At 39.4% G+C, this 20,511-nt stretch overlaps 1 protein-coding gene across 6 annotated transcripts in view; it reads left to right on the top strand.

Moving 5' to 3' along the window:
• The window catches only part of CCDC171 (coiled-coil domain containing 171), a 380,335-nt gene that overhangs the window by 10,845 nt on the left and 348,979 nt on the right, over window positions 1–20,511 (top strand). For all 6 annotated transcript variants that reach the window (XR_007719876.1, XM_050761632.1, XM_050761631.1 and 3 more), the window contains exons 3-4: window positions 7,314–7,449; window positions 14,881–15,055. Coding sequence is in view for 5 of the 6 variants with exons in the window: in XM_050761632.1 (XP_050617589.1) it covers window positions 7,314–7,449; window positions 14,881–15,055 (311 nt within the window). In the remaining variant the exon portion in view is untranslated. The remainder of the gene's footprint in view (window positions 1–7,313; window positions 7,450–14,880; window positions 15,056–20,511) is intronic.

Raw genomic sequence — 20,511 nt, 5'->3', positions numbered from 1 at the left:
TTTTGTGTATTGATCTTGTATTCTGTGACCTTGCTGAAATTGATTTTAGTTCTAGTCTGTTTTTTCTTTTTTTTTTTTTTTTTTTTGAGACGAAGTCTCGCTCTGTCGCCCAGGCTGGAGTACAGTGGCCAGATCTCAGCTCACTGCAAACTCCACCTCCCGGGTTTACGCCATTCTCCTGCCTCAGCCTCCCGAGTAGCTGGGACTACAGGCGCCCGCCACCTCGCCTGGCTAGTTTTTTGTATTTTTAGTAGAGACGGGGTTTCACGGTATTAGCCAGGATGGTCTCGATCTCCTGACCTCGTGATCTGCCCATCTCGGCCTCCTAAAGTGCTGGGATTACAGGCTTGAGCCACCGTGCCCGGCCTTAGTCTGTTTTTTCTTAGTGGATTTCTAGGATTTTCTTTCAGAATCATGTCCTTTGTAATTAAAGACAGTTTTACATCTTCTTTTCCAGTATGCATGCCTTTTATTTCTTTTGTGTTGCATGATTGCACCATCTACATCTCTAGTACATCTAGACTAGAAGTTTTAATAGCAGATTTCTTTTTCTTATTTCAGATCTTACAGGAAGCGTTTAGTGTTTCACTGTTAAGTATGATGCCAGCTGTAGGCTATTTGTAGATGTCCTTTTTCAAGTGTGGAAATTTTCTTGTAGTTTGTTAATAGTTTTTATCATGAATAGGTGTCAGATTTTGTCAAATGCTTTTTCTGCATCCATTGAGATGATCGTGTAGTTTTTGTTTTCTAATTAATTAATTAATTAACTAATTTTAGAGACAGGGTCTTGCTCTGTCACCCAGACTTGATTACAGTGGTCTGGTCATACCTCACTGCAACCTCAAACTCCTGGGCTTAAGTGGTTGGCCTCAGCCTTCTGAGTAGCTGGAACTATAGGCACTTAGCCTTGAACTCCTGGCCTCAAGCTATCCTCCTGCCTTGACCTCCCAAAGTGCTGGGATTACAGACATGAGCCATCATACCTAGCCTCTTTATTTTGTTAAAATTGTGTATTACATCAATTAATTTTCAGATGTTATACCAATTTTATATTTTTGAGATACATCCTGCTTAGTCATGTTGTATAATCTTTTTAAGATGTTGCTGGATTTGGTTTGCCCGATTTTTTTTTTTTTTTGAGATGAAGTCTTACTCTGTCACCCAGGCCAGTGTACAGTGGTGATCATAGCTCACTGCAGCCTTGAACTCCTGTGCTCAAGTGATCCCCCCACCTCAGCCTCCCAAGTAGCTGGGATTACAGGCAGATGCCATCATGCCCAGCTACTTGGTTTGCTAATGTTTTGTTGAGGATTTTTCCATCTGTATTCATGAGGGATATTAATCTGTTTTCCCCTCTTGTGATAACTTAGTCTGGTTTTGGTATTCGAGTAATGCCAGGTTCATAGAATGGGTTGGGAAGTGTTTTCTCCTGTTATGTAAAGATTGGTATTATTTTTTCTTTACATGTTTGGTAGAATTTGCCAGTGAAGCTATCTGTGCTTGGGCTTTCTCTGTGGTTAGATAATACAATATCCATATCTGTTAAAGATCTATCCAGATTTTTTATTTCCTTTGAGTTAGTTTCAGTAATTTGTGTTTTTCTAGGAATTCATCCATTTGATCTGAATTGTTTAATTTGTTGGTATACTGTTATACAGAGTATTCCCTTATAATCCTTCTAGATGGTAATGATGTTTCCTTCTTCATTATTTTCATAATATGAGTTTTTTCTTTTTTTTCTTTGTTAATCTATCCAAAGGTTTATTAACTTTATTGCTCTTTTCAAAGAACCAAATTTTGGTTTCATTGATTATCTCAGTTTTATTTTAGTCTTATTTTAAAAATTAAAGTTATGTATGCACATTATTTAAATAATCCATTGTGCTATAAAGTTTATTTAGTGTCATTACAGAAAACGGCAGTACTAATTTCTCTGAGGCAAATCCACTTTCTAGATTCCTAAAAACAATCATTTTTTCAACTTTCTGAGGTGGTATTTTTCATCTCTTAAAAATTTTTTTTCATGTTGTTAATTGATTTTTTTAGTTTTAAGTGTTATCTACTGACGTCCTGGTACAGAGGATCATAATTTAGTTCTCATTCCTGCCTGCTTCCCTTTCTGTTCTCTTCATTTAGTGATATTATAATCTTAGATTAGTTATTCAATGTTTACATTATTGTAGTTATGAAAACTTTAAGTTGAGCCCATGTAGTAGTATTCAGTGACATTTTTTACTTTCTTTTACAATTTATTTTGCTTGGATTAATAATTACCTGCTTTCTTATTTGGTTTGTTTACTTAGTTTCTATGAACTTACCAGGACTTCAATCAACTTCATGCTCCAAACAAATTACATAAATCTCTCTCAATATGTTTTTTGTCTTCTTCTTCTTCTTGTTCTTCTTCTCCGCTCCTTTTCCTTCTCCTCCTTCTTCTTCCTTTTTTAAAGACAGCATTTTGTTCTGTCACCCAGGCTGTAATGCAGTGGCATAATCATGGCTCACTGCAATCTTAACCTCCTGGGCTCAAGTAATCCTCCTGCTTTGGCCTCCCAAAGTGCTGGGATTACAGGTGTGAGCCACTGCACCTGGCATGTTTTCATCTTCTTAAATAAATCACTCCTGGAGGCTTTGACCAGTCCTGCTAGAACAGATTTCCCTTTAAGTGCTTTGCTGCACATGTGTCATCTTAGTATTTCCTCCCATCACTATCCTGGAAATCCCTCTGCTGTTTTCTTGTGTTGAGTACCCAACTTCTAGAATCCCGTGTCTTTCTCTTTCTCATTTTGGTGGAGTAAATGTTCCATTAGCCTCCTGAGAAAGTTCATGGGAGATAAATATTTTGAGACCTGGCAGATCTGAAATTGTCTTTCTTATAGTCTTGTCTTTGGATGGTGATTTGTTGGGTATAAAATTCTAAGTTAGAAATGATTTTTCCCTTGGAATTTTGTCAGGCATTGCATCATTATTTCCTAATTTCCAGTGTTTTTGTTGAGAAATGATGTCAGACTTTTTAAAAAAACTTTTATTTTAGGTTCAGGGGTACATGTGCAGGTTTGTTATATAGGCAAACTCGTGCTATGGGGATCTGTTGTACAGATTATTCCATCCATCACCCAGGTACTAAGCCTAGTACCCAGTAGTTATTTTTCTGCTCCTCTTCCTTTTTTTTTTTTCCCTCTGCTCCTCTTCCTTCCCACACCCTTTACTCTTAAGTAGTCCATTATTTTTTTCTTTGTGTCCATGAGTTATCATTTAGTTCCCATTTATAAGTGAGAACATGTGATATTTGGTTTTCCTTTCCTGGGTTAGTTTGCTAAGGATAATGGCCTCTAGCTCCATTCATGTTCCCACAAAAGACATGATCTCATTATTTTTTATGACTGCATAGTATCCTATGGTGTGTATGTACCACATTTTCTTTATCCAGTCTATCACTGATGGGCAGTTAGGTTGATTCTATGCCTTTGCTATTGTGGATAGTGCTGCAGTGGACATTTGTATGCATGTGTCTTTATGGTAGAATGATTTATTTTCCTCTGGGTGTATACCTAGTAATGGGGTTGCTGGGTTGAATAGTAGTTCTGTTTTAAGCTCTCTGAGGAATCACCATGTTGCTTTCCAGAATGGTTGAACTAATTTACATTCTCTATCATTAGTATATAAGTGTTCCCTTTTTTCCTGCAACCTTGCCCCCATCTATTATTTTTTGACTTTTTTTTTTTTTTTTTTTTGAGATGGAGTCTCGCTCTTTCGCCCAGGCTGGAGTGTAGTGGTGTGATCTCAGCTCACTGCAACCTCCTCCTCCCAGGTTCAAGCAGTTCTTCTTGCCTCAGCCTCCCGAGTAGCTGGGATTATAGGCGCCCGCCACAACGTCCAGCTAATTTTTGTATTTTTTTTTTTTTTTTTTTTTTTTTTGAGACGGAGTCTCGCTCTGTCGCCCAGGCTGGAGTGCAGTGGCCGGATCTCAGCTCACTGCAAGCTCCGCCTCCCGGGTTCACGCCATTCTCCTGCCTCAGCCTCCCGAGTAGCTGGGACTACAGGCGCCCACCACCTCGCCCGGCTAGTTTTTTGTATTTTTTTAGTAGAGACGGGGTTTCACCGTGTTAGCCAGGATGGTCTCGATCTCCCGACCTCGTGATCCGCCCGTCTAATTTTTGTATTTTTTAGTAGAGACAGGGTTTTGCCATATTGGCCAGGCTGGTCTTAAACTCCTGACCTCAGGTGATCTATCCGCCTCGGCCTCCCGAAGTGGTGGGATTACAGGCATGAGCCACTGCGCCTGGCCTTATTTTTTGACTTTTTAATAATAGCCATTCTGACTAGTGTGGGATGGTATCTCATTGTGGTTTTGATTTGCATTTCTCTAATGATCACTGATACTGAACTTTGTTTCATATGCTTGTTGGCTGCATGTATGTCTTCTCTTGAAAACTGTCTTTTTATGTCCTTTGCCTACTTTTGAATTTTTTTTTCTCATAAATTTAAGTTGCTTATAGATGCTGGATATTAGACCTTTGTCAGGTGTATAATTTGCGAATATTTGTTTCCCATTCTCTAGGACGTCTGTTTACACCGTTGATAGTTTTTTGGCCGTGAAGAAGGTCTTAAGTTTAATTAGATCCCATTTGTCAGTTTTTGCTTTTGTTGTGATTGCTTGAGGCATCTTTGTCATGACATCTTTGCGTGTTCCTATGTCCAGGGTGGTATTGCCTAGGTTGTCTTTCAGGGATTTTTAATTTTTAAATTTTTTTTTTTGTGACGGAGTCTTGCTCTGTCTCCCAGGCTGGAGTGCATTGGTGCTATCTCAGCTTACTGCAAGCTCTGCCTCGCGGGTTCATGCCATTCTCCTGCCTCAGCCTCCCAAGTAGCTGGGACTACAGGCGCCCACCACCACGCTCAGCTAATTTTTGTATTTTTAGTAGGGATGGGGTTTCACTGCGTTAGCCAGGATGTTCTCCAATCTCCTGACCTCATGATCTGCCCGTCTTGGCCTCCGAAAGTGCTGGAATTACAGGCGTGAGCCACCGTGCCCTGGCTGTCTTTCAGGGATTTTTATAGTCAAACATATTTCTTAGTCTTTTGTGTAAAACCTATTTATTTCTCTCTGGACTTTGGAGGAACTACTTTTTTGTTCCCTGTTTTCTGAAATTTCCATGCATTTAACCTGAGCTCTTTTAGTAGGCCCTTTCAGTTTGAAACTTATATCCTTCGGAATCTGCCTATTTCCGTGGATTTGTTTCTATAATAGTTTCCTCCCCTTCAGAGAGACATTATAGTGCAGTGGTTAAGAGGATATATCATGGAGCCAGGCTTTCAGGGTTGAATTTCAGCTCTGCCCCTCACTAGCCCTGTGAACTTGGGTCATAGGGGTCATAATAGTACCAATCTCATGAGATTATTGTGAAGAATAAATAGGTTTATATATGTAAAATGCTTAGAACAATGCTTACAAAATAATAAGACTATTTAATGTTATAAATTTATATTTTCTCATTCTGCACCTTTCTTTAGATTTTGAACTTCTTGGATAGTCTTCTAATTTAAAAAATTTTCAATTTTTTCATCTCCATCTTTTTGCTTTATTTTCTGGGAGATTTTTCTTTTATTTTTATTTAGCTTTTCATTTTCTTAGTTTGTGTTGTTGATTTCTTTTCTTTTTCTTTTCTTTTCTTTGTTTTTTTGTTTTTTTTGAGATGGAGTTTCGCTCTTGTTGCCCAGGCTGGAGTGCAATGGTGTGATCTCTGCTCACTGCAACTTCTGCTTCCTGGGTTCAGGGATTCTCCTGCCTTAGCCTTCCAAGTAGCTGGGATTACATGCATGAGCCACCACACCCAGCTAATTTTTGTATTTTTAGTAGAGACAGGGTTTCACTATGTTGGCCAGACTGGTCTTGAACTCCTGGCCTCAAGTGATCTGCCCACCACAGCCTCCCAAGGTGCTTGGAGGCCGGGCCTGAGCCACTGCACCCGGCCGGGTTTTTGATTTTTAAGAGCTTTTTTTCCTCTGAATATTTCATTTCTTATTGCAGTCATGGATGTGATATATGGATGTTATACTCTCTCCTGTTTTTTTTAGGAGACAATGTTAGGTTTTTTTTTTTTTTTCTTCTAAGTTGTCATCTTTCTGCATAGTCTTTCAAGGCATGCTTCTTTCCATGCACCATATTTTTGGTCTCTGTTTATCGTGTTAGGTGCTTCCTAAACTCTTGGTGATTGTTGGCTGTCTGCTTATGTTGAAAAGTAGGGGCTTCGCCTAAAAAGATGACTGGAAGCTCAGTGCGTGAGGCTTTGTGTTTGTGGTGTGCTCTGTAGGGTTATATGGTTAAGCTGTTTTGCTAGAGAATGACTGGCATCAGTATCTTTAGGTATTTTTCACCTGGTTGCTTAGGTTCTGTAGGGAAGACACTTCCAATCACTGCTTGACTGCCATTGTTCTGGCAAGACAAGTAGTATTAAAACTCTAGAGCGCTCTTTCATTATGTAACTTTTAACTCAAGCTTATTGTATATAGTATTAAAAACTTACGTCATTTGTATCTAATGTCTTCTGATCCAGAGACCTTCTGTTTTATCCTCTCCAGGGAATAAACCCCTAGTGTTTTTCTGCCAGACTGGGAAAGAGATAGGTACCCAGTTGTGTGGTGTAGGGGATAGGGGATCTGAGGATGTAATTATTTTGTTGGCAGACTTTCAACTAATTCTCCTGTTTTCTGCTCTACTTTTACCCCGATTTTCAAAGGTGTTGTCAATTACTGAGCTTTTGGGGGTTATCAATTACCACTTGTCCACATGCATTTCAGCTTCCAGTATTTTATTGCTATTATCTCATCTTTTGTGTTCTTTCTCTTGTGAGTTTATACCTCTGAATTCTGTTTGCGGTTATTTTAATGTTCCATTTTTATTTTTGGGAGAGAGTAGTGTGCTTTAGTCTGACATTTTTGTTTTTGTATTATGTATTACATTTGCAGTAAACAAAATGTATTATTTACAAAGAAAAAAAGTGGGTGAACCCAGTCTCTTTCAAAATGATCCAGCCTGTGGTATGATCAGACAGTTTAAGTAGCAATCTTGAATAATGTGGTAATTTCCCATTAGACAGTGGTTTGTTGCTAGATGTCTATCTATCTATATATACTTTGTATTTCTACATAGCTTTCGCAATGGACATCTTTTACTAGATTGTGAACTCTAAGTCAAGAACTATGTCATGTTCTCTTTGTTTTTTGAAAAATAAGTTATCAGAAATATCAGAAATGCTCTGAAATGTGCTTTATGAGAAGCATATACATTTTACTATAATCTCATTTTGTAGGTTGAAGAATGCCTCATCAGATGTAAAACAAATACTTAAAACTGAAACAGAGTTGGATATTACTGCTGATCTCAGGAAGAAACTCCATCGGGCTAAAAAAGAAAAATTAGAAATAACAACCAAACACAATGCAGAGGTACGATTTATTTTCCTCTGAAATAATGTTTTTTTTTTTTTTTTTTTTTTTTTGAGACGGAGTCTAGCTCTGTTGCCCAGGCTGGAGTGCAATGGCCGGATCTCAGCTCACTGCAAGCCCCGCCTCCCGGGTTCACGCCATTCTCCTGCCTCAGCCTCCCGAGTAGCTGGGAGTACAGGCGCCCGCCACCTTGCCCGGCTAATTTTTTTTTTTTTTTTGTATTTTAGTAGAGACGGGGTTTCACCGTGTTAGCCAGGATGGTCTCGATCTCCTGAACTCGTGATCCGCCCGTCTCGGCCTCCCAAAGTGCTGGGATTACAGGCTTGAGCCACTGCGCCCGGCCTGAAATAATGTTAAAAGTTGAGTTTGATTTTTTAGATTTATTTCATATGAAAAACTCCATGTTTACCCTTTATCACTATACCATTCTTGTGTTTAAAAAGGAAATTGTAATAAATAAGACATGATTTTAAAATGTAGTGTAATTGCATAAGTGTTAAAGTAGAACTTTAATGAATTATGTTTATTTCTATGTTATCTTAGATTTATTTTAATTAATGGGTTCAATTGATTAAAAATATTAATTTATGAACATGTTTGATGATTAAAGGATTTATAAATCAGACATTTTTGAAATCATAATGTAGGTTCCTTTAAGGTCTCAATTATGGAACAATCTCAAGTAAATTTGAGTATGGAATTTTAAATCATAGTTTAATTCATAAATTGCTTACTTTATGTTATAAGTCATTATTTCTTTTATTAGTATGTATGTGTATATATGTATATTTCATATGTGTATGTATATATTCCAAGATAGTTTTTCTTCCCTTCTAAGATAACTCATGAGTCATATCTTTATGCCTCTTCTCTCTGTTGTGTTCTTTCTCCTTTTTTCTCTGCTAAATCTTATTTATTCTTAAAACTCAGTTTGGGCCACCTGGTGTAGTGGGAAGAATATCAAATTACACAGAGCTCAATTCGTTCCTAGCCTTTCCATTTAAGATGCGTCATCTTGGGCTACTTGTTTATCCTGTACACCATTGGTTTCTCATTGTGAACTGCTGGTCCCAAAGGATTGTTGTGATAATTAAGTGAAATAAAATTTGGAAAGTACTCGAGTACTGTAATAGTAGCTGTAATTTATTGACAGTTAAGTGTAAGCAGTATGTTTTTCTTCCCTTTTTGCTAAGTTACGCAGTTCTCATGTTGGGAAACCTTGTCATGTCTCTCTAAGTTAAACCAGCTACTACTTTGTTCTTCCATAACATGTTGCTGTTACAGATATTTTAGAACTAAAACGTTTATATCATGCTTATCTGCTCTTCTTTAGTTTGTAAACCCCCTGAGAGCTGAAAACAGTGATCCCACTTTGTCTCCATATCGCTCATGTTTACTGGCACATAGTAGGCCATCAGTCAGTGGTTGTGTACTGAATAAATGTATAAAAAGGGCCAGGTGCGGTGGCTCATGCTTATAATCCCAGCACTTTGGGAGGCCAAGGTGGGTGGATCACTTGAAGTCAGGAGTTCAAGATCAGCCCGGCCAACATGGTAAAACCCCATTTCTACTAAAAATACAAAAATTAGCTGGGCGTGGTGGCACCACCTGTAATCTCAGCTACTTGGGAGGCTGAGGCAGGAGGATCACTTGAACCCTGGAGCTGGAGGTTTCTGTGAGCTGAGATTGTGCCACTGTACTCTAGCCTGGGCAACAGAGGAGAGTATGAAAAGATGATTTTTTTCAGTGTATCTAAGGAGCGGTGGTATTGCTGATTGAAAAAACGAGATGAATATGTAATCATTCTCTTTGTATTTTTTAGTAGCAATTAAGGTAATATTATTATAATTTTTCTTTTTTTTGAGACGAAGTCTCACTCTGTCACCCAGGCTGGAGTGTACTGGAGCGATCTCGGCTCACTGCAACCTCTGCCTCCAGGTTCAAGTGATTGGAGAATCACTTGTCTCAGCCTCCCCATTAGCTGGGATTACAGGCACGTGCTACCACGCCCAGCTAATTTTTGTATTTTTAGTAGAGATGGGGTTTTACCATGTTGGCCAGGCTGGTCTTGAACTCGTAACCTAAGGTGATCTGCTCACCTTGGCCTCCCAAAGTGCTGGGATTACAGGCGTAAGCCACTGTGCCCGGCCCAACTGAGGTAATTAAAAAAAAAATTTTAATAGTTGAAGTAATTTTTCTATTTACATTGTAATAATCCATATAAATTGATATGTGTTAAATGTATGCTAATTATTCATAAACGCTAAAACTTATTTTTTAAAACCAAATGTACATGTTACTTGAGAGTATTAGTGTGATAATAATCATTCCTCTATTAAAGAAATTCTCTCACAGCCAGGTGTGGTGGCTCATGCCTGTAATCCCAGCACTTTGGGAGGCCAAGGCAAGAGGATTGTTTGCCCCCAGGAGTTTGAAACCAGCCTGGGCAACAGAGTGAGACCCTGTATCTACAAAAAATAAAATAAAAATAAATATATTCTTTCATAATATGTTTATGGTTGTCATTAGATTTCTCAGCAGAACACACTGTTCTCTTTTATTTGATCAAAATGTTTTGAAGTATATGTTCACATTAAAGAGGTAGGAAATTATCTTAGGGAAGGAAGACAGTTTTCTTAAAACAGGAAATTATAATTGGTTCAACTCCAGATTTATATTAGTAATTATTATTATTTTCAATTATTTCTTTTCTTTTCTTTTTCTTTTTTTTTTAAGACAGAGTCTCACTCAGTCTGTTGTCCAGGCTGGAGTACAATGGTGCTATCTTGGCTCACTGCAACCTCTGCCTCCCAGATTCAAGCTATTCTTCTGCCTCAGCCTCCCAAGTAGCTGGGATTACAGGTGCCTGCCACTGTGCCTGGCTAATTTTTGTATTTTTAGTAAAGACGGGGTTTTACCATCTTGAGCAGGCTGGTCTCAAACTCCCGACCTTGTGAACCACCTGTCTTGACCTCCCAAAGTACTGGGATTATAGGTGTGAGCCACCGTGCCCAGACAAATTTTTGTATTTTTAGTGGAGATGGGGTTTTACCGTGTTGGCCAGGCTGGTCTCAAACTCCTGACCTCAAGTGATCCACCTGCCTTGACCTCCCAAAGTGCTGGGATTACAGGTATGAGCCAGTGAGCCACTGTGCCTGGCCTTCAATTATTTCTGTAGATGATCATACTTGTATTATGTAGTTAAATTTTTTAGCCATACAGTCTTCAAGTATACCCATCAGGAAGCAAGGCAGAGACGAATGCAATGATCTAAAAACTAAGGCCATATATGCCTTATCATGTATTCCTAATGTGAACACAAATCATGCATGGTGATTGGCACAAAATATATTTAAAGACTCCTCTAGGAGTTTTATTGTTGGGGAATTTTAGGCAAGTTACTTCATTTTTCTGAACTACAGTTTTCTTTGATAGGTATTTGAATATTAGATTACTGTTGAAAGGATTTATTAGTAGACAGAGGGTATGGGGAGAAGAATTGCTTATAGACTCGTAGGATCCAGATGAGACGAAGTTGCATTGAGGTAAATGATTAGGATAAGAAAATACTATAAAGTTTTCATTGTTGCAGTGGTTTTTAGAATCATTTGAGCATAACAATAAAGTTGTGGAAAATAGGACAAGAAGACTGTGAGGCTATTCAGATATCTCATTGGCCCAGATAGTGATGACAGTGCAAGAAAATCCAGATAAATAAGAAAGGGAGAGGGTAAAGAGTGACATAACTTTTTTGTGTGTGTATGTGTGTGTGTGTGTGTGTGTGTGTGTCTGTGTGTTTTTTTTTGAAACAGGTTCTCGTTCTGTCACCCAGGTTGGAGTGCAGTGGTGTCATCTTGGCTCACTGCAGCATCAACCTCCTGGACTCAAGTCATCTCCTACCTCAACCTCCTGAGGAGCTGGGACTACAGGCACGCACATGCCACCATGCTTGACTAGTTTTTTGTATTTTATAGAGGCGTGGTTTTGCCATGTTGTCCAGGCTGGTCTTGAACTTCTGGGCTCAAGTTATCCACCTGCCTTGGCTTCCCCAAGTGCTGGGACAACAGGTGTGAGCCACTGTACCCGGCTGACATAACTTCTTTTAGCCAAAAAATACTGGAAACTTAGGACTAATCGGTAGGCTTTATGGCCTGAAGATACTGTCTGACCCAGCCAGTACTCTTAAGAGCAGGGATTCTTAAGCTGGAGTCCTCAAAAAGAGAAATCAGGGAATCTGTGAACTTAGATGGGGAAAGCTTATAATTTTATTTTTATTAACCTCTAACTGATATTAAGCATTTCCTTCAGTTCTGAAGGGCTTGACCCAGCCAGTCCTCCTTTTAACAAGTCATAGTAGTGTTAGCAATACTTTTGAGTATCATCAACAGAAATCACAGATGCATACCAAATTTTAGAAATTACAGCTACAGGATGGGTGCCATGGCTCACGCCTGTAATCCCAGCGCTTGAGGAGGCTGAGGTGGGCGAATCACTTGAAGTCAGGAGTTCGAGACCAGCCTGGTCAACATGGCGAAATCCTGTCTCTACTAAAACTACAAAAATTAGCTGGGCATGGTGGTGCACGCCTATACTCCCAGCTACTTGGGTGGCTGAGGTGGGAGAATCAGTTGAACCTGGGAGGCCGAGGTTGCAGTGAGCCGAGATCATGCCACTGCACTCCAGCTTGGGTGACAGAGCAATACTCTGTCTCAAAAAAAAAAAAAAAAAAAAAATTGTAGCTGCATATCGTGTATCATATTTCAGTTATTGTGTGTGTGTGTGTGTATGTGTATGTATACATGTATGTATATTTGTTGTTTTAAATCTTTTCTTTTAGGGACAGGGTCTTGCTTTGTTGCCCAGGATTGCATGCAGTGATGTGATCATAGCTCCTTACAGCCTGGAACTCCTGGGCTCAAGTGATTTTATGCTACAGCCTCCCAAGTAACTAGGACTATAGGTGTGTGCCATCACGGCTGGCTAATTTATTATTATTATTATTATTTGTAGACACGGGGTCTTGCTCTGTTGCTCAGGTTGGTCTCAAACTCCTATCCTCAAGCAACCCTCTCTTATCAGCCTCTCAAAGTGCTGGGATTGCAGGAGCGATCTACCGCACCTGGCCAGCATTTTAATTTTAAGTAATGTACTTTGTGCCCTCGAAGACGATGTAGTCAAGGAAAGGGGAGGCTTTGGTTTGCACAAAACCACTCCCATGTTCTTAAGTCTGTATTATGCCAGGAAAGTACTGGTATTTTGACCTTATGAAATGATTGTAGGCCGATGTCGAATTCAATTTTCAGTCAACCATCCAAGCAGAACTGTTAGAGTTAACTTACGAAATCGATCTTGTACATGTTCTCCAAGTTCCTGTGAAAACTAGATTAGCAAGAGCTTTCAGTTCTTCTGCTATATAAGCTATTTCCTCCTGGAGCAGACTGCATTTTTCCTTCTGTAGCATACTGAGATCTGAGTCAATCTGTGGTGAACAGAGCAATGTAGGTGGCTCTTGCAAATACTCCTGCAAAGCAGCTGCTTCAGGTGTGGTCGTTACTAAATCTTTCAGCAAGGAAAAGCTGGTTACCTCAGTCAGAGAGGAGAGGCTCCTTTTTTTTTTGGTAAGGAATGTTCAGGGGGGATTTGAGAGTTCATAGTTTTTAGGTTTGTTCAATTCTGAAAGTCCTCATCCTATGTTCTTCCTACTTAATATCCAGCTGATACCATCTTAACAGTAGAAACTTGGTGAAACTCTTCACTGAATTTGTAATTTTGCATTTCCCATAATTAGATTTTCAGGTTTGTTCATAACCTTATATGCCCTGGGGCTATACTAAATAAGCAATTATTTTAAAGTCACCATAAAAACTCTGGTTTTCTGTCTTGAACTGAGATTCTAAAGCTCTGAGATTATCATTTTGTTTTTGTAAATTCTCTAGTATAGTGAAATTTAGCCTTTCTACCCCTCGGGTCTTATAGTAAATCAATACTGGCATCATAGTTAAGTGCATTCATTACTTCATTTTCCAAAGGCTTGTTTTCAACTGGCACTTCATCCTAAACAACTGCACACCGTAATTTAAAGAACTGTGATCCCACTGTATGCTCTAGATCACTAGAGTCCCATTTCTACCTGCAAAGAGGCTTTCACTGTTCACGCTTAAATATGTTAGACACTCAATATTATAAACCCATCTTGAGACAATTTCTGATACCAAGAGCAATATTACTGGGTATTCAGTTAGGAAAACAGAAACCATTCTAAGTCTTACAACAAAGGGACATTAGTAGCGGGTATTGGTTACACAGGTACTAGAAAAGCGGAAAAGACAACTAGAGGAGATTAAGACAACCCAACAACATTAAGAACTGCTTCTATTCCCAAGGTTGATTAGAGCTAGAACTGGACAAAGCAAGGCCCATGGAGGGAGGGGTTGTCCATAAGGATTTGCAGCCACAGACAAGAGAGGGATAACTACTCGAGGTAGATCTAGAAAGGCAGAAGTATCTTGACATTTTCACTTCCCCTGCTGTCAGTCACTGCACATGTGCCTCTCATTGATCAAGCCTATTGAGAAGCCAGTTGTCTCTGACCTTCTGTCATGCTACTTCAGAAGGATCACAGATTCGATATTCGTTCATTTAAATCCCTGCAAAATTGGCACTTTTATTACTTTATGATCAGTGATACCATAATCAAGAGAAATAATACAGACAATATTAAACTACTTTGATGCAATTTATTTATTGGTTTCATTTAGGGAATAGAAGGAGGAAAGGAAAGAATGAATTTTTAAGTGCTTAGTATGTATCATGCATTTTTTTTTTTTAGGTATGAATATTTTCTTTTCTTTTTTTTTTGAAACAGTCTTGCTCTGTCCTTCAGGATGGAGTGCAGTGGCGTGGTCTCTGTTCACTGCAACCTCTGCCTCCCAGGCTGAAGCAATCCTTCCATCTCAGCCTCCTGAGTAGCTGGGACTACAGGCACACACCACCATGCCTGATTAATTTTTGTATTATTATTTTTATAGAGACAGAGTCTCCCCCTGTGGCCCTGGCTGGTCTTGAACTTCTGGGCTTAAGTGATCCTCTTGCCTTGGCCTCCCAAAGTGCTGGGATTACAGGAGTGAGCCACCATGCCGGGCCAAGGTGTGACTATTTCTGATTAAAACATGTAATTTATCTTTAATTTTATAAAAAGTTCTTGTAAGACTTTTTTTGTTTTTTTTCCTCTAGTGGATTCTCTAAAGTAAAAAACATAATGAGTGTCATTTTGTAAGACAGTGCTTCCTTTCTAGTGATTCAGAACATACAAATTTATGAATTTTTGCCTTCTATATATTATGGAAACAAGTTTCTCTAAGAAACTTAAATGTTTGAGTGTATGCTCTCATAATCTTTGGACACATGTTGATGTCAGGAATTTGTTTTTAGCTGGCAAGCTATGAGAGCCAGATTGCCAAGCTACGGTCCGAGGTTGAAAAGGGAGAAGCATTGCGACAAAGTCTGGAATATGACCTAGCTGTTGCTAGAAAGGAAGCTGGTCTTGGAAGACGGGCTGCTGAAGAAAGATTAGCCGAGGCACATAGGATCCAAGAAAAGCTCTGTGGTAAGACTGTTTCTATTTCTTCCCATGTTTAGGGTTGTAACCTGATTGTTGTATATTACTCCTCACTGTTGTGTGTATATCCCATATAGGGTCAGAGGTAAGGTTTTGATTCATTGACTGACTTTTGTTGTACAGACTTAGCTGGGTACATATAAAAAGTCTTCTGGCAATTTTGTGAACATTTATCTACTTTACATTAATATTTTTATGCTGTGCATATATGGAAAAAGGAGTTTAAAATTCTGTTAGTCACTTTTTAGAAGCACTTCTTCCATGAATAATCAACAAATCATAAAGGGGTTTTTGTTTGTTTGTCTTAAACATGTATTCCAGGCTCTATACTAAACTATACTAAATTCTAATTAATGGTATACATGCTGAACTATTTAGGAGTGAAATGTACTGATGTTTACAACTTGCTTTGAAGTGCATAAAATATATGATGGACTGATGGGTGGATAAATGAATGCAAACATTGATGGATGAATGAATATCTGATAAAGCAAATAAGGCAAAATGTTAACAGTCCTAGAGTCCAGGTTGTGGATATATGGATGTTCACTGCACAATACTTTCAACTTTCTCTGTTTTTAAAATTTTTGTAATGAAGTGTTGAGGGTAGTATAAAAAACCTAATGCAGTTATGAGATAATCCCGTAGCAATGGAGAGAATAGGGGGTGTGACAAGGGAGAAAATTTTGGAAGCTGGAAAACGAATGGATAAGGAATAGCTGAGTCAGAGAGACATTAAAATCCTAAGTCCAGAGTGGGGAAAGCTGAAAGAGAAATTCTTAGTCAAAAGGCTTATAAACTGAAAGCACCAGATACCATTGGAATTATGTATGGGAGTAGCAGTAGTGAGTAAAATAAGGAGGTTTAGATGAAAGCCGTTTGAGACGCAGATGGGTTCTTAGATTTCCTTCCAAGAGCATGCTATTCTGAGATTACTTAAGAATTACTAGTGGAAATCAAGAGGTTTAATCCCTGGAGATGGTAAAATAGAGAGTCTTTTGACTGGCAAAACCAGGAAGATTCTGAATGCTGAATATTGAGGAGCCATTCCTTCCAGCTTCCCTTTAGTTAATTAATTTTTATTATTTTTTAGAGATAGAGTCTCACTTTGTTACCCAGGCTGGAGGGCAGTGGTGTGATCATAGCTCAGTGCAGCCTTGAACTCCTGGGCTTAAGCCATCCTCCCACCTCAGCCTCCTGAGTAGCTAGGACTATAGGTGTATGCCACCACACTTGACTAATTAAAAATTTTTTTTTTGGTAGAGACTGGGTCTTGCCATGTTGACCAGGCTGGTGTCAAACCCTTGGCCACAAGCAATCCTCCCACCTTGGCCTCCCAAAGTGCTGGGATTACACGTATGAGCCACCATGCTCAGCCCCCAACTTCCTTTGTATATTGACTTCCCCAAAAGCTAACACTTGCATTTCTACACTCTATGCCAGATGTTGGAGGACTCTTCTGTGTATCACCTGACCAAGCTGATATAGTTTGGCTGTGTGTCCCCTCCCAAGTATCATCTTGTAGCTCTTATAATTCCCACGTGTTATGGGAGGGACCCAGTGGGAGATGATTAATCATCGGGGCGGGTCTTTCCCATGCTGTTCTTGTGATGTGGGTCTCACGAGATCTGATGGTTTTAAAAATGGGTGTTTCTCTACACAAGCTCTCTTTTTGCCTGCTGCCATGCACATAAGATAGGACTTGCTTCTCCTTGCCTTCTGCCATGATTGTGAGGCCTCCCCAGCCACATGAAACTGCAAGTCCAATAAACCTCTTTCTTTTGTAAATTGCCTAGTGTAGGATATGTCTTTGTAAAAAAAAACGGACTAATACACAGCCAGGAGGAAAAATCTAATGATACTGATGTTGGAGGTTTCCCAATAAATGAGCCATCCAGATCCTTCTCCAGTGAAGACGAAAGTTGTTAACTTCTACCTTGAAGCTCAGATTCTAGGTGGTGGGTATATTAATGTATAAACTGTACTACATTTATAGTTTCTCACTTTTTTTTTTTGAGAGGGAGTCTCACTCACAGACTGGAGTACAGTGGCGTGATCTTGGCTCACTGCAACCTCTGCCTCCCGAGTTCAATGAATTCTCCTGCCTAAGCCTCTCGAGTAGCTGGGATTACAGGCATACACCACCACGCCCAGCTAATTTTTGTATTTTAGTAGAGATGGGGTTTTACCATGTTGGCCAGGCTGGTCTTGAACTCCTGACCCCAAGTGATCCACCCGCCTCGGCCTCCCAAAGTGCTGGGATTACAGGCGTGAACCACCGTGCCTGGCCTAGTTTCTCACTTTTAATGAGAGTAGACAACCAAGTTATCAGATATATGAGGAAACCCTCTAAAATGGAGGGAAGAAATCAACTTAGAAGAAACAGAGGCTCTGCAGGAAGAACATTTAAAACAAGTAGCATTAATTTCTTCAGAGCTGAAAGAAGGTATTTCATCTATAAAGTAAGAACCAGATGTTATTAAAAAATGAAAGCTCTTAGAAATTAAAAATATGAGGCCAGGCGCGGTGGCTCACGCCTGTAATCCCAGCAGTTGGGAGGCTGAGGCGGGTGGATCACAAGGTCAGGAGTTCAAGACCAGCCTGACCGACATGGTGAAACCCTATCTCTACTAAAAATACAAAAATTAGCTGGGCACGATGGCAAGTGCCTGTAATCCCAGCTACTTGGGAGACTGAGGCGGGAGAATCGCTTGAATCTGGGTGGCAGAGGTTGCAGTGAGCTAAGATTGTGCCACTCTACTCCAGCCTGGGTGACAGAGTGAGACTCTGTCTCAAAAAAAAAAAAACAAAAACAAAAACAAAGAAAAGAAATTAAAAATATGGAAGCAGTGTGAAGAAGAGGCAAGAAGGATTCTCGGACTGACCAAAGCCCACACGCCGTTATATCTCTGCATCTGGTGCTACGTCTTACCGGCATCGCCACCATGCCCAAGAGAAAGTCTGAAGAGGATGCTACGGGAGATAAAGCCAAGCTACAGAGAAGATCTGCAAGGTTGTCTGCTAAACCTGCTCCTTCAAAGCCAGAGCCCAAGCCTAAAAAGTCTTCTTTTCCCCTGCAAAGAAGGGAGAAAAGGTACCCAAAGGGAAAAGCTGACACTTACAAGGAGGGGAAGAATCCTGCAGGAAATGGAGATGCCAAAACAGACCAGGCACAGAAAGCTCAGGGTGCTGGAGACACCAAGTGAAATGTGTGCATTTTTGATAACTGTGTACTTTTGGTGACTATACAGTTTGAAATATTTTTCAACCAAGTTTTATGAAAATGCAGGCTTTGTTGTATTTTTTAATTTAAAGCTATGTTGTTGCCCCACAGAACACGTCGTTTTTTGAGGAAGGGACTTGTGTTACTAATAGAATGTCTCCGAAGTGGATTGATGTGGGGAAAACACCTTTCCCTTCTAGTTTTGAGAGACTTCCTCTTGGCTCCCAGGAGGAGAGATTCCCTGATGTTGACACACATAGCCACCTTGGCACAAACACCTCGTAGTGTGGAAAAACAAATTTGTTTTTATGTCCTCTTCTCCCTTCCACCTTCAGCATAGACTTAACTCCCTTAAGCCCAGACATCTCTTGGGATTGACTCCCGGTAATTGGTTGTCAGTGTATCAGGCAATCTGGACTTTCCAGTGACACCACTGAGATGGCATGCCTCAAAATAGCAGCGCTTCTGTTTTTAGATTGTAGATCTTTAGATAAATTCTGCCATTTTCATTTCACTTCCTAAAAGTCAGAGTCGGCTGGTGAAAAGTTGTTAAACAACATGTTAATGTGAAATGTCAACCCCCACTCTAAACTTTCCCTGTTCAGAACATCAAATGAGGACTTCATTGGGTTTATAGTGGCTTTCTGATTTTGGTAGTCCTTTGAAGGGGAGGGAGTTTAAAAGTTGTATACTGTTAACTGAAATACCTGCCTGCAATACCATTATTGTTTGTGAAAAATATAATTAATAAAGTTGGATACAGTTTGGCTTGAAAAAAATTAACAAATTAAAAATGTGAAGGCAGAAATGAAAAATGTCCCTAGAAGCAATGGAAGATGAAGATGGAAGAAACCTCCCAGAAATTAAAAAGACAGAGGTAGAAAAATAGGAGAGAAGAGATGAAAAAATTTGAGAACCAATTTGAATAATAGGGGATAGTGAAAGAGGTAAGAGAGAAAACAAAAATGTATGATAAATCATCAATGAAATTACTCAAGATAACATCTCAGAACTAAAGGATATGAATTGCCAGATTGAAAGAGCCTATCGAATATTTACCGTATGGAAAGAAGTAGACCTACTGAAGGCATAGCATTACGAAATTTCAGAAAAATAAAGACAAAGAGAAGATTCTAAAGCTTTCAAGAGAAAAGAAAAAGAGGTCAAATGCAAAGAATCAGAAGTCAAAATGGCCTCAAACTACTTTCCTGCAATGCTGGATGAGAGACCATGGAAGAATGTCTTCTGGAGATGGCAGCTGAATGGGAGGGGGACTTTTAATGTATTTCCTTTTGCACCTTTTATACCTTTGTATTTTGAATGTTTTGAATATATGATTCATTCATAATGCAAGTAAATATAATTTAGAAATACTGCTGCTAATGTAGCTGTGGCTACGTTTTTTAACACGTTTTTATAAACATTTCCTCATTTTATCTTCACAAAAACTTAACTAGGGACATTCTTATTCCTAGTGAGACTCAGAGAATCACAGAGGTTTAATCAGGTGGCAGGTGATAGAGCCAGACCTGGAAGCATTTCCTTCTTTTCTAGGTGCTGAAACAGAGCAGCAGTGGTAGTGTGTTGATAGGTGTTGGTTATTGTTGAGGTAATAGGGTAAGAGGTGAGTTGCACCTGGCAAAGTAAATAGCTACAGTTCTAAGGGCTGGGGCAGTGGTTTCCAGCCTCAGCTTTGTGACACTTGTGTAAGATGTGCCACAACTAATTTGTTGTCAATAGTCAAATATCAAAATTTGTAATCTACTGTTTTTAAAAACTTGCCCTATATATTGCAGTCTTAAAAATGGATTTTTCTTTCTTCTTCTTCTCCTTTTTCTTTTCTTTTCTTTTTTTAAAAAAAATCTGAGAGGAGGTCTACCAACTCCTAGGCTCAAGTGATCCTCCCACCTCAGCCTTCAGAGTAGCTGGGATTACAGGTGTGCCCCACCACACTCAGCTGGTTTGTTTTCTTGAATAGGACAAAAATCAAGAGTTGCAGCTGGTGCTAGAAGTGCACCTAAACTTGGATATGCCATCAGAAATATGTCACACTGTTTCATAGCAAAATCATCATTGTCTGAAGGGGAACAAGAGATTGAAAAATTGTAGAATAGATTGGTTTAGAGACTGTGAACTTTTCAAGAGTTTACTGGACTGGAAAGGTTTTCAAGAGTTTACTGTAATGGAAAGGTTAATTGTTTTATCCTAAGATCATGCTGTA

Source organism: Macaca thibetana, chromosome 15 (genome assembly GCF_024542745.1).
Source record: "Macaca thibetana thibetana isolate TM-01 chromosome 15, ASM2454274v1, whole genome shotgun sequence".
Taxonomy (NCBI): Eukaryota; Metazoa; Chordata; class Mammalia; order Primates; family Cercopithecidae; genus Macaca; species Macaca thibetana.
The sequence above is the reverse complement of the archived record's forward strand: the minus strand, read 5'-3'. Positions and strand labels throughout refer to the sequence as shown.